Source organism: Mustelus asterias, chromosome 15 (genome assembly GCF_964213995.1).
Source record: "Mustelus asterias chromosome 15, sMusAst1.hap1.1, whole genome shotgun sequence".
Classification (NCBI taxonomy): domain Eukaryota; kingdom Metazoa; phylum Chordata; class Chondrichthyes; order Carcharhiniformes; family Triakidae; genus Mustelus; species Mustelus asterias.
In genome coordinates this window covers 20,922,752-20,937,723 of record NC_135815.1, presented here as the reverse complement: position 1 = coordinate 20,937,723, position 14,972 = coordinate 20,922,752, and the positions used below count along the sequence as shown (strand labels likewise).

The window sequence follows — 14,972 nt, the reverse complement described above, 5'->3', positions numbered from 1 at the left end:
ATTTCAGCAAGTAGCTTGCGTTCCCACAGGGGACTGAATTCACACTCTATTTCGGGTAAACAGAGAGGAGGAAAATCATCTTCTGCAGTCGTGAAGAACAGGCGGTCATGGATCAGCCCTATGCAGTCACACACCTGTCTTTTAACATCTGAATGTGATGCACCTGCCTGTTATACACTCTGGCTGTTAGTCACCCTCCCATTATACACCCACATTTTATACAGCCCACCCATCATATACTCGCCATTATACACCTGTGTGACATACACCCACTTATTATCACACACCCATTTTCACCTGTTCATTATACACCGACTCGTTTTATACCCATTATTATGTTGTCGGCATTACAAACCTGCGTGTCATATTCGCCACCTCACATCTGCCCGTTGTACAGATGCCTGTTGTACACCAACCCATTATATACATTGCTTGTCAGTACACCCCACCTATTATACACCCTCCTATTATGCACCTTGTGCCTATTATAACCCCACACATTATACAGCTTCCTGTCATACAACCTCCTGTTATACATCTTCTCATCATACACCCTTCTTATTACACTTCATCCCTGATATACAACCCCCCTGTTACACACCTCACCCTTTACACACCCCACCCGTTACACATCCTGCCTGTTATACACACTGCCTGTTATACACACTGCCTGTTATACACATTGCCTGCTACACATCCTATTGTTATGCACCCTGCCTGTTATACACCCTGCCTGTTATACACCCTATCTAGAACATGGAACATTACAGCGCAGTACAGGCCCTTCGGCCCTCGATGTTGCGCCGACCTGTGAAACCAATCTAAAGCCCATCTAACTTGCACTATTCCAATATCATCCATATGTTTATCCAATGACCATTTAAATGCCCTTAATGTTGGCAAGTCCACTACTGTTGCAGGCAGGGCATTCCACGTCCTTACTACTCTCTGAGTAAAGAACCTACCTCTGACATCTGTCCTATATCTATCACCCCTCAATTTAAAGCTATGTCCCCTCGTGCTAGCCATCACCATCTGAGGAAAAAGGCTCTCACTGTCCACCCTATCTAATCCTCTGATCATCTTATATCCCTCTATTAAGTCACCTCTTAACCTTCTTCTCTCTAACGAAAACAGCCTCAAGTCCCTCAGCCTTTCCTCATAAGATCTTCCCACCATACCAGGCAACATCCTGGTAAATCTCCTCTGCACCCTTTCCAATGCTCCCACATCCTTCCTATAATGCGGCGACCAGAACTGTACGCAATACTCCAAGTGCGGCCGCATCAGAATTTTGTACAGCTGCAACATGACCTCTTGGCTCCAAAACTCAATCCCTCTACCAATGAAAGCTAACACACCGTACGCCTTCTTAATAACCCTTTACAAGGATGTTGCCTGGATTGGTTGGCATGCCTTATGAGGATAGGTTGAGGGAGCTCGGTCTTTTCTCCTTGGAGAGACGAAGGATGAGAGGTGACCTGATAGAGGTGTACAAGATGTTGAGAGGTATAGATCGGGTGGATTCTCGGAGGCTTTTTCCCAGGGCTGAAATGGCTGCTACGAGAGGACACAGGTTTAAGGTGCTGGGGAGTAGGTACAGAGGAGATGTCAGGGGTAAGTTTTTCACTCAGAGGGTGGTGGGTGAGTGGAATCGGCTGCCGTCAGTGGTGGTGGAGGCAAACTCGATAGGGTCTTTTAACAGACTTCTGGATGAGTACATGGGACTTAATAGGATTGAGGGTTATAGGTAAGCCTATATATAAGCCTAGGTGGGTAGGGACATGACCGGCGCAACTTGTGGGCCAAGGGGCCTGTTTGTGCTGTATTTTTTCTATGTTCTATGTTCTAACCCTATCAACCTGGGTGCCTGTTATACACCCCGCCTGTTATGCACCCCGCCTGTTATACACCCTGTTATAAACCCTGCCTGTTATACACCCTGCCTGCTATAAACCCTGCCTGTTATACACCCTGCCTGTTATACACCCTGCCTGTTATACACCCTGCCTGTTATAAACCCTGACTATTATAAACCCTGCCTGTTATACACCCTGCCTGTTATAAACCTTGCCTGTTATACACCCTGTCCATTAACCACCCTCCCTGTTATAAACCCTGCCTGTTATACACCCCGCCTGTTATACACTCTGCCCGTTATACACCCTGTCTGTTATAAACCCTGCCTGTTATACACCCCGCCTGTTATACACTCTGCCCGTTATACACCCTGTCTGTTATAAACCCTGCCTGTTATAAACCCTGCCTGTTATATACACTGCCTGTTATAAACCCTGCCTGTTATATACACTGCCTGTTATACACCATGCCTGTTATAAACCCTGCCTGTTATACATCCTGCCTGTTATACACCCTGTCCGTTAAACGCCCTGCCTGTTATAAACCCTGCCTGTTATACACCCTGCCTGTTATAAACCCTGCCTGTTATACACCCTGTCCGTTAAACACCCTCCCTGTTATAAACCCTGCCTGTTATACACCCCACCTGTTATGCACCCTGCCTGTTATACACCCTGTGTGTTATACACCCTGTTATGTCCTGAATGGTGTCAAGTTTCTTGAATGGCGTTTGAGCTGTACCCGTCCAGGCGAGTGGAGAGTATTCCATCACATTCCAGACTTGTGCCTTGCAGATGGTGGACAGGCTTCAGGGAGTCAGGAGGTGAGTTTCTTGCCGCAGAATTCTCAATCTCTAACCTACCATTGTAGCCGCAGCATTTATGTGGCTAATCCCGTTCATTTTCTGGTCAGTGGTTATCCACAGAGAGTTGATGGTGGCAATGTGATGGCAATGCCACTGAATATTAAGGGAAGGTGGTTACGATGTCCCGTTTTGGAGATGGTTATAGCCTGCCAAATAAAAGCACCCTGAGGGCACAGGCTATTTTTTTGTAGCAAACTCTCATTCTAATTTTATATACTGCTTTCTTTCTCATGTGTGCATAATTTATGTGGTGGGAAATCAATGCAAATGGAAATCAGGGGAACAGTTTGATGAGTAGGTATATAATGGGCGACACGATGACACAGTGGTTCGCACTGCGGCCGCACAGCGCCAGGGACCCGAGTTCAATTCCGGCCTCAGGTGACTGTGTGGAGTTTTCACATTCTCCCCGTGTCTGCATGGGTTTCCTCCGGGTGCTCCGGTTTTCCCCCCACAGTCCAAAGATGTGCAGGTTAGGTGGATTGGCCATACTAAATTGACCCTTAGGGCCAGTTTTTACCATTTTGATTCTAAGTGCTGAATCTGGGCATAATTCAGATCCGAGTTAGAAATCTGCTTTCAGGCGCCCTCATACGCACTTAGCCTGAGAAAAAAATCACGGGTCCTATTCGCGCTGTGGGCGGGGCTTAGCGTGCCTGAAACGGTCGGAGCTCAGAACTGCGCATGAGCAGTTCGAAAAAAATTTGAAAAAGCGGCGCGGGAGCGATAAGTGGGAGCGATGGCCCTCATAGACATCACTGTCCCCCTTATCAACCCCCCCCCCGCTACCCAGACCGATCGTGACTCCCTGCCCCCTTCCCCCCCCCCCCACCGATCGCCCACAGAATGGCAGTGGACCCCCCTGCTCCCCCTTTCCCCCCACCACCAGAGATCCATCTGCCCCCCCCCCTCCCTCCCACCAGTGAGTGATCGGGCTTCCCTCCCCCTCCACCTCCCCACCAGCGATACATCCGACCCGCCTCCTCCTCCTCCCCCCCACAACCAGACAACGATCTGGTCTCACTCTCCTCCCCCCCGCAGCCAGAGAGTCATCTGACCCGCCTCCCTCCTCCCCCCCACCACAGATCTGAGTCAGAGAGCCGTTGGAAGCTCTGAACTCGCCTCTTCAGCAGCTGGAGCGCCCGATTCAGACTTTTATTCAGCAGGTTCATTTCGGCGCGATTCCAGATCAGCGAACGCAGCGGTAAAGGGGGAAATGCTGATAAAGTTGGGTGGGCAGTTCATTAATTCAATTGAAATACATGCAACTACATTTAAATCGCCGCTGCGCCCGTTTCGGGCACGAAGCGGATCTCGGCCATTCCCAGGTTTCGGTAAAGTGGCAATCTGCGCGGACGTGGGCGCGGATCACGTTAATGGCCTCACACCCGACTTTACCACGTTTTCACGCCCGAAAATGGGCGCGATGCAATGGTAAAATAGGGCCCTTTATGTCAGGGGATTAGCAGGGTAAATACATGGGGTTACAGGAATGCGGCCTGGATGGAATTGTGGTCAGTGCAGACTCAATGGGCCGAATGGCCTCCTTCTGTACTGTAGGGATTCTATGAATGGATGGGTGTAGAACTGACAACTGTATAACAGACTAATCAACAGGTTGTGTATCACTGAAGAGTTTTGCTCCAGAACTGACCGCACTCTTGTCAAGCATTGCCAATACATGCAGTGACATTGCTGCCATCTTCTTGACAATGTGCAAAATTGCCCAGCTATGCGATGGTTACAAAAAGCAGAATGAAACCAGTCTGGCCAATTACTGCCACATCATCATTCTTGATTATCAGCAAAGGTGCCATTCGACAATACCATCAAGAGATACTTGCGTGGCAATAACCTGCTCACTGATGCTCAGTTTGGTTTCTGTCAGGGTCACATTGGCTCCTGAACTCATCAAAACCTGGACAAAAGAGCTGAACTCAAGAGATGAAGTGAGAGTGACTGCACTTGGCATTAAGATGGTATTTGACCAAGTCGTGGCACTAAGGAGTCCTAACAAAACTGGTGTCATTGGGAATCAGGGGGAAAACTCTCCACTGGTTGGAGTCAGACCTAGCACAAAGAAAGATGGCTGTAGTTGTTGGATGCCAATCACCTCAGCCGGGGACATCACTGCAGGACTTCTTCAGGGTAGTGTCCTTGGACCCAACCATCAAATGTTGCCCTCCACTACAAGGTCAAAAGTGAGGATATTCGCTGATGACTGCACAGTGTTCAGAACCATCTGTGACTCGTCAGATACTGAAGCAATCCATTCATACATCAAGATGCGGACAACATTCAGCCTTGGGTGTATTGGTGGCAAGTAACATTCATGCCACACAAATGCCAGGCAAATACCATCTCCAATTCCCCTTGATGCATAATGGCATCACTATCATTAAATCCCCAAATGTTAACATTGTGGGGCTGACCAGAAACTGAACTGGACCAGCCATGTAACTACTGTGACCACAAGAGCAGGTCAGAAGCTATGAATCCTGCAGTGAGTAACTCACCTCCTGACTCCCCAAAGCCTGTCCACCATCTACAAGGCATAAGTCAGGAGAGTGATGGAATACTCTCCACTTTATTGGATGAGTGCAACTCCAACAACATTCAGGAAGCTTTGTACCATCCAGGAAAAATACAATCCACTTGTTTGGCATCCCATGCACCACCTTCATCACCATCCACCACAAGTGCCCAGTGGCATCAGTGTGTACCATCTATAAGATGCACTGTAGGAACTCACCAGGACATTTTCGACAGAACCTTCCAAACTCATGACTTCTACCAGCTGGCAGGATAAGGGCAGCAGACACATAGGAACACCACCACCTGCAAGTTCACTTCCAAACTGCTCACCATCCAGATTTGGAAATATATTGCCAGGTAAAAATCCTGGAACTCCCTTCCTGACAGCATATTGGGTGCACCTGCACTACATTGATAGCAGCGGTTGAAGAAAGTAGAACTCCGCCACCTTGTCAAGGGCAATTAGTAAGAAGTCTCACAACACCAGGTTAAAGTCCAACAGGTTTATTTGGAATCACAAGCTTCCGGAGTGCTGCTCCTTCATCAGGTGAGTGACCTCAGGTGCTCCTGGTGCTCCTGTTCACCTGCTCCTCAGGTGGGGAGCAACACTCCGAAAGCTCGTGATTCCAAATAAACTTGTTGGACTTTAACCTGGTGTTGTGAGACTTCTTACTGTGCCCAGCCCAGTCCAACACCAGCATCTCTACATCAAGGGCAATTAGGGATGGGCAATGAGAGTGCTGGCCTTGACATTGCCATCCAGGTCCTGTGAACGAATTAAAAAATAGCAACGAACAGCTGCAGAAGAAACCCTATTTCATGTGCAAATTTCTACTCAAATCTTATTAAGAATATCTGTTGTGTTTCTCATTGGATTTTCACAAGGAGAACTTGGTTTTGAATCCTGAAGTCAAAATATCCTAAGTCTTATTAAATATTACACGCAGTAAAGCATTTCAAGATTCTGTTTGCAGCCAATTTTTGCCCTTAGTTTTGTATTCTGTTTGTTCCAGCGAGCAATCTTTGCACCTCCATGTTACCATGGAGCAGAACCAGCTGCAAAGCAAGGTTAGCCCAGCAGTGAAAATCTCAGCAGGCTTGTGTTCGTGGAACATTTCAGCTGCCTGACACAGTGCCACCAGCTGTCAACGGGCAATTTATTATTCATTCTTTTCCTCCAGAATTGTCATCAGTCATGTTTGATAGCTTCCACCTCTGGCCGCTGCCACTAATGCTGTCAGATTGTTCTGTTATATTTGGACACCTGCCAGCCAAAGCCAAGAACTTACTTTTGGACACATACCTCTTCTCCGCACTGAGCACTTCTAGATCCTGGGAACTTCAAACTCATCCTATGCCAGTGACAGTCTTTCCTTTGTCTGCAGACTTGTTCCCACCCATTACTATAGAACCAAGCCCATCTCACAGGAATGTATTTTTCTTCACCCCACCTCCCCCCCCCCCCTCCCCCTCCCCCTGCACATCCTCCCTCTGGCACAGAACCCTGCAAAAGCAGTTAAGGTTCATAGAATCCCTACGGTGCAGAAGTGGCCATTCAGCCCATTGGGTCTGCATCAACTCCCTGACAGAGCATCTTATAGAGGCCTTCTCCCTCGCCTTATCCCTGTAACCCCACTCATTTCCAATGGCTAATTCATCTGACATACACATCTTGGAACACTAAGGGGCAATTTAGCAATGCCAATCCACCTAACCTGCACATCTTTGGAGTGTGGGAGGAAACCGGAGCGCCCGGAAAGATCGGAGCCTACTCCGCCTGGATACCATGTATTAGGACTCTCATCCTCCTTGAGCTGGAGCACTGTGCTCAGCCTGCTCTCCTGTTGAGCAACAAGTGTTTGAGGAGAAGGCTCCTACTGCTCCTCATGTTCCTCATCTGAGCTCCAAGGTGGAGTTGTAAGGGCTGACAGCTGGGAAGCACAGGTCAAACAATTTCGAGGTAGCAGAAATGTCCTCCAAAAAAATTTGAAATAGCCTCAAAAGCACTGAAGGGATATTCTGAAAACAATTGAGCAAAAGCCTTTCACTTAGGCAAGGAAGCAGGTGTCACACTCTAGATGACCTGGTTCTGACAAAGGATCATCCAGACTCAAAACGTTGACTCTATTCTCTCTTCACAGGTGCTGTCAGACCTACTGAGACTCTCCAGCATTTTCTGTTTATGTGTTAGCTATAAGAGTGTTTGTTTTCAGTGTGATGATACTGTGCTTTTAAGAAATGTATTTGTGTCATGTTTCTTATGCAGGATTTGTTTTAGCAGTCAGTTATATTAACCGGTGCCGCTTTGTCTGTAACCAGCAGTCTCTGTTGATACTGTAGAAGCATAATTACTTCTAATATCTGGAATATTTGTTTTAATCTGGGTTAATTTCGTGGTTATTTTCGTGTTTCCCCTGGGGTTTTTCAGAGTAGGACTTGATTAGGTTGATTGACAGGAAAAACCATGTGACTAGACTTACCCAGAGAAATCAAGTCAGCTGTCGCTCAGGGTCTTTAAAGAGAGGTAGCTTTCTCTGTGCCTCTTTCGCTTTCTGGATTTGGAGACTGATTTCTGCCAGGAAATAAGTCCCTTTCTCTGGAGGCTGCAGTCAGGGAGTTAGAAGATAGGTGTCTTTCTGTATCTCTGTCCAGAGATGTTAAAAGGCTGGAAACTTTTCTCAAGAAGGATGCATGACTGTGGGGGTATTGCTTAAATTGGAACTGTAGAGATATAAAACTGTGTTTTAAGGAATTCTTACTCCTATTATTTGTTTTATTCGGTTTTATGGGATGTGAGTGTCGCTGACTAGGCCAACATTTATTGCCCATCCCTGAGAGGTAATTAAGAGTCAACCACATTGCTGTGGATCTGGAGTCACGTGTAGGCCAGGCCAGGGAAGGGTGGCAGATTTCCTTCCCTAAAGGACATTAGTGAACCAGATGGGTTTCATGAAACAAAAACAGAAAATGCTGTAAAATCTCAGCAGGTTTGACAGCATCTGTGGGGAGAGAATAGAGCCAACGTTTTGAGTCTAGATGTTAGATGGCATGATGTCAGAGCTGACAAAGGGTCATCTGGACTCAAAACGTTGGCTCTATTCTCTCCCCACAGATGCTGTCAGATTTGCTGAGACCTTCCAGCACTTTATGTTTTTATTTCAGATTCCAGCATCCACAGTATTTTGCTTTTATCCAGATGGGTTCCATGGTCATCATCAGTGTTTTAATTCCAAAATGTTATTGAATTTAAATTTCACCATGGTGGGATTTGAATTCTGTTCCCCAGAGAATTACCCTGGGCCTCTGGATTACTAGTCCAGCGACAATACCACTACACCACTGCCTCCGCAATGAAGCAGATGGAGTTAAGTTTCACCTGGTTACTTTTTTTCCACTTAACTCATGAAGCTGCATTTGAGCTTCATTGTGACGATATAAAACATAAGATGGGCTCTTATTAAATATGAAATGGATTTTGTTGCTTCCATAATGTTAGACAGGTCGGTGACAGTGCAACACAGTCTTCAAAGCCCACTAAAGGAATTAAACACTTCTGATATTGTTCTCTATTTCCTTTCAACAGTAGAAGCACTGCACCTGGGGACACTGATGGCAGCTCATGGATATTTCTTCCCGATCTCAGACCATGTACTGACATTGAAAGATGATGGGACCTTTTACAGATTTCAGGTAGATTAAATGCAAACTGAACGTTGAAACGTAAAATGGGTCATTTTCCTTTCTTTTTCTGTTTGAATATTAACCCATGGCTTTTAAGCTTGCCGCTCCATCACTTTTTTGTGCCAAATGATGCCTGTACTTCAGGTTTTTCCCTGAATCTTCCTGGTCCTTTTCCCCTTCAGCTTTGACAGATTGAATTTTTTCTTGACGGTCTTCCAAAGGCTTAACGAATTTTTATTAGACTTTTGTGGCATGTTCATTTAATTGGCCCCAAATCCAGCTTTCTGTTCCCACCATTATAATGGCTCGTGGGTCAGCCTATGTTGGTTAGGTGGATGAGTTGTGTGTGGATATCTGTGTGAAAACACAGTACATTCCTCTTCAAATATGTCCACTCTGCCATAAGCAACAGATGGGATTATCCGGCCATTCCCACCAGCGGAATTTCCCAATCTCACCGGCAGCGGCCTCCCCCCGCCCCTTCCGCTGTCGGTTACCCAGTGGTAAAGGGTGTGAACAATGGGAAACCTCATTGACAGCAGGGGGAGCAGAGAATTCCCTGCCAGTCAATGGCAGGCCACATCCACCGCCACAAAACACAGCACAGGGAGTGTGAGAACCCCCATTCAATAATATAAGCAGAAAGGAAGTATTTCATTTATCACTTTTGCACTCTCAAGTTGTCCTTAAGTGCTTCACAGCCAGTAAAGTGCTTTGAAAGTAGTCGCTGTTGTTCTGTAAGGTAAGGCAGCAGCCAATTTATGCTCAGCAAGGTATCTCGAACAGCAAACATAATTAATTGACCAGTTAATATGTTTATGGTGGTATCGATTGAGGGATAATTATCAAGTGTCTCAAACACAGAAGCAGCATACTGCCTTCGCTGGAAACCGGAAATAGAACCAGAAAATGCTGGAAATAATCAGCAAGGTTTGGCAGTACCTGCGGAGAGAAAAAAGAGGGGTTAAAGGTACAGCTCTGTTAATTGGGTGGCATGGTGGTTAGCAGGGACCGGGGTTCGATTCCCGGCTTGGGTCGCTGTCAGTGTAGAATCTGCACGTTCTCCCCGCGTCAGTGTGAGTTTCTTCCCACAGTCCAAAAGGCGTGTTGTTTAGGTGCATCGGCCGTGCGAAATTCTCCCTCAGGGTACCCAAACAGGCGCCGGAGTGTGGCAACTGGGGGATTTTCACGGTAACTTCACTGCAATATTAATGTAAGCCTACTTGTGACACTAATAAATAAACTTTAAACTTAATTGGAGAACTGCCTTATTCTTCTTCAAATACTGCACTGGCATCTTTGATGTCCACTTGAGCAGGCAGACAGAGCTTTTGTTTCATGACTGATGTGAAAAACTCCTTCTGTGGCATTACAATGAAGCCTCGGCTCGATGAAGTGCTGAAGCCCACCTTTCATTTTCAGCGAGCAGCTTTGTTCCCTCAGAGATGATAACAACAGTACAAGTTGGCAATTATAACCTGGTGTTGTGAGACTTCTTACTGTGACAATTATAAGAATACATAATATAATATATATACAACAAAGCTAGGCAATTCAGTCCCTCGAACCTGCTCGCATCACTCAATGAGATTTTCAATGACCTGTATTTATAACTCCATCCATCCACCTTGCCTCCATATTCCTTAATGTCCTTGGCTATTGATTTTAGATTTTAAATTATTAATTAAGCCAGCATCCATTACTCTTTTGTCAGAAGTAATTTTAAACTTCTACCATCCTTTGAAATGATGAAGTGCTTCTTGATTTCTTTCTTTAATGGCCTGGCCATTATCCCCTCATAGGTAAAGTCACCATAGTCGCAGATGACCATAGTCTGACCAGTGGTGATTTAACGAGAGGGTCACCACACCTCAGGCGAGGGGCAAGATTGAGAAGGCAGGGCCTTCATGAATAATCTCAGCCGGTACGGGAATTGAACCCACACTGTTGGCATCGCTCTGCGAAACTAATCAGCTGTCCAGCCAACTGAGCTAACCGACTCCCCTCATAACCTTAAGTTTATACCTCCTTATGCTGTACTCTCTGACCAGCAACAGAAGTTTCTCTCTATTTAGCCTATCAATTCCTTTCCGAGTCCAAGAAACCTCAATCAAATCGCCTTTCATCTTTTATATTCCAAGGCTACATGGTGGCACAGCAGTTAGCACCGCTGCCTCAAAGCAGCGCCAGGGGCCTGGATTCAATTCGGGCCTTGGGTCACTGTCTGTGTGGAGTTTGCACATTCTCCCCATGTCTGCGTGGGTTTCCTCCAGGTGCTCTGGTTTCCACCCACAGTCCGAAGATGCATGGGTGGTTAAGTTGATTGGCCATGCTAAATTGACCCTAGTGTCAGGGGGATTAGCAGGGTAAATGTGTGGAGTTACGGGGATAAGGCCTGGGTAGGCTGCGGTCGGTGCAAACCTATGGGCTGAATTGCCTCCTTCTGCACTGTAGGGATTCTATGATGATTTTATGAAGAATACAAGTCTACTTTATGTACTTTCTCCTCACGTTCTAATTCTAGGAGCCCTGGTAACACTCAAATTAAGACTTAACACTCACCTAAGAGCTACATCTGAATTTGTTCCTTCGACCGTCTCTTAATTGGACCAGCGCGCCAGCTGGCAGTTTCTCTCCAACACAGCCAAGTACACCCCTTGGAAAGAAAATCTGAACATTTCAGGAAATGGGCATAACTAACTGGGCCAAACAGTCCTCTTTGTGTGTTGTAAACCGTACATCATAAATTACAGTTTCTCAACATGTTGCTGCGTGTGATGTATCTTGTTCATAGCCCACTGAGAAACCAAGAGCAAGCCACTTAATTGATCACGTGACTGGGTGTTCAGTCACCAGTGAACAACTCATCATTAACACCTTGTAGACAATTCTATGACTGTGGCAAGGCATGCCTCCACTCTTTAGCTCCATCTGGAGTCCTTCTCTACATTTAAGCCCGGGGTTGCAATTAACTGTGTTGCAGTTTGGTGCTCTAACTGTATGACTGGGATTTTAATGCGGAGGTGGTGACGCCCCACCTCACCATTTGGAAAGGCAGGGGTGAAACCGCCTTCGCCAGCCCTGGAAGCCGTGACTAAGTTTCATGTGGCTGGGGTAATTAGTTGCCTGAAGTCATGCGAATATACGTAGGTACGAATTAGGAGCAGAAGTAGGCCACTTGGCCCTTGAGCCTGCTCTGCTGTCCAGTAGGATCATGGCTGATCTGATTGTAACTTCAACCCCATTTACCTGCCTGCCCCAATAATCTTTCACTGCCCCCCCCCCCCCCCCCCCCCCGCCCTCCACTTGGTAATCAAGAATTTATCTAGCTGCGCCTTAAAAATATTCAAATACTTTTTTTCCACTGCTTTCTGAGGAAGAGCGTTTCAGAGACTCACAACCCTCTGTAAGAAATTAATTCTCCTCATCTCTGTCTTAAGTGAGTAACCCCTTATTTTTAAATCCTAGTTCTGGATTATCTGACAAGAGGAAACATCCTCTCCACATCCACCCTATCAATACACCCCTCAGGATCTTAAAGGTTTTGATCAAGTTGCTTATCTGCTAAACTCTAGTGGATACAAACCTAACCTCAGCAACCTTTCCTCATAAGATAACCTGCCCATTCCTCATATTAGATTAGTAAACCTTCTAACTGCTTCTAACACGTTCACATCTTCCCTTAAATAGGGAGCCTAATACCATACAGAATTCTCCAGATTTAGTCTTACCAATGCCCAAAAGCATAACCTCCCTGCTTTTGTAGCAATTTCCCTCACAATAGATGACAACATTCAATCAGCTTTCCTAATTACTTGTATACTAGCCCTTTGTGATTCATTCACTAGGATGCCCAGATCCCTCTGCATCTCAGATCAATCTGCAATCTTTTACCATTTAGATAATAAACATCTTTTTATTTAATTCGCATTTGCCCATATTATACTCCATTTCCCAGATTTTTGCCCACTCATTCAACCTATTTCTGTCATTGCAGCCTCCTTATGTCTACTTCACAATTTACTTTCCTACCTATCTTTGTGCCATCAACAAATTTAGCAACCATGCCTTCAGTTCCTTCATCCAAGTCATTTATATAAATTGTAAAAGATTGAGACCCCAATACTGATCCCTTGGTGCACTACTTATCATACCCTGCCAATTAGAAAAAGAACCATTTTTGCCAACTCTCTGTTTCCCATGAACTAACCAATCTTTAATCCATGCCAATATGTTACACCTATACCATGAGCTTTTATTTTATGCAATAACCTTTGATGTGGCACCTTATTAAATGCCTTCTAGAAATCTGAGTACAGTACATCTACCAGTTCTGGAGTACTTTGTATAGATTTTGTCTCTCCATTTGAAAAAGAATATAAATGCGTTAGAAGCAGTTCAGAGAACATTCACTCAACTGATACCTGGGATGGGGATTATCTTACGAGGAAAGGTTGGACAGGCTGGAGGGTCTGGAACTTACAAGATTGAGAGGTGGTCTTACTGAAGCATAGGAGATCCTGATCCAATAGCATAGACTAAGCTTAAGCATAACAAAACTTCCATACTCTCAGAGTGGAGCTTTGGTGACATTCAAAGGCTGCGATTATCCCATCACTGCACTAAGTTTTTAGTTCAGTGGGCCAGGAGAATATTGCAGCTGGCGATGTGCGAGATTCACAAATACATTCCTGTCCCAATAGCTTCTCCCAGATTTCTGGCAGTGTCTGCTCTGCGCCGGAGATTGGCGGGGAAGCGGGGAAATAATTTAAATTTTATTTTGAATGTAATTTAAATACAATTAGCGGGCCCGGGACTGAACTCTCTGGGCCTGCTAGCCTGTCCACCCACCCCCACCAGGAGTATTTCACTCCAGCGGGGTTTATAGTAGCTCCCCACTTTCAGGGACTAACGGCCTGACCCCGCTGGAGTGAAGGGGGGGCAATCGGGGTCCTCCAGAGAGTCGGGTGCTGGGGGGTGCCCCCTGGGCATTGGCACCCTGGCTGTGCCAGCCTGTGCCCCCTGCCACTGTCCAAGACGGGGCTCATGGGGGGGGGGAGCGGGAGGGCCTGCGGGGGCAGGGCCTATGGGGCGATTGGTGGGGGGACAAGCTGCCACTTTGCAGTTGGGATTGGTAGGGGAAGGAGGGAGGCCAGCGTTTGGGGCTGGCTGGGGACGGGGTCAGTCGGGGGTGGGTGGTGGTGGGCACTGTGACGGGGTGGTCAGGACTGTAGTGGGGGGTGGGAACTGTTGAGGGTAGGTTCTGGAGGCAGGGCGGGCTGGGAGGAGGGTGACGGGTCAGGGCCCGGGAATGGTGACGGGCCAGGGCCCGGGAATGGTCGGGGGGGGGGGGGGCAGTGATCAGGCCATGGGGGTGGGGAGCAGAGAGTCGGCTTTGCGGAGATCTTGGCACTGACAGATCAGCACATGCGCAGTGGCCCGCTCAGCGTGTTGATTTCAACCTCTCCAGCGGGAATATGCGCCGCCCCCTGAAATGTAATGATATTCACGCTGGTGGCCTCTGCAGTGCAGAGTGTGGGAGATTCTTCTCTGAACTCCCACTGAAAAAAACAACGTGAGTTATTCCAGTTTTCATGCAAATTCGACAGTTAGAATTTTTTAAAGTTTGAAGTTTATTTATTAGTCACAAGTAAGGCTTACATTAGCACTGCAATGAAATTCCCCGAGTCGCCACACTCTGGCGCCTGTTCGGGTGCACTAAGGGAGAACTTAGCATGGCCCAATGCACCTAACCAGCACGTCTTTCAGAATGTGGGAGGAAACTGGAGCACCTGGAGGAAACCCACGCAGACACGGAGAGAATGTACAAACTCCACACAGACAGTGAACAAGCCGGGAATTGAACCCGGGTCCCTGGCGCTGTGAGGCACCAGTGCTAACCAGTGTGCTACCGTGCCGCCCTATTTTTGGAGAATTCGGCCAAAATGTTTTGTTTCCCATGCTTCAGTAGAAAAATTTATGTGATCCTCATAGTATCCAAACATACACAAGATTTTGTTTATTTCTTTAT

At 46.7% G+C, this 14,972-nt stretch overlaps 1 protein-coding gene across 1 annotated transcript in view; it reads left to right on the top strand.

Annotated features, from left to right (window-relative positions):
* Nucleotides 1-14,972, top strand: part of LOC144504901 (regulator of G-protein signaling 7) — a 416,072-nt gene that overhangs the window by 316,399 nt on the left and 84,701 nt on the right. The window contains exon 4 of the mRNA XM_078230649.1: nucleotides 8,844-8,950. Coding sequence (XP_078086775.1) covers nucleotides 8,844-8,950 — 107 coding nt within the window. The remainder of the gene's footprint in view (nucleotides 1-8,843; nucleotides 8,951-14,972) is intronic.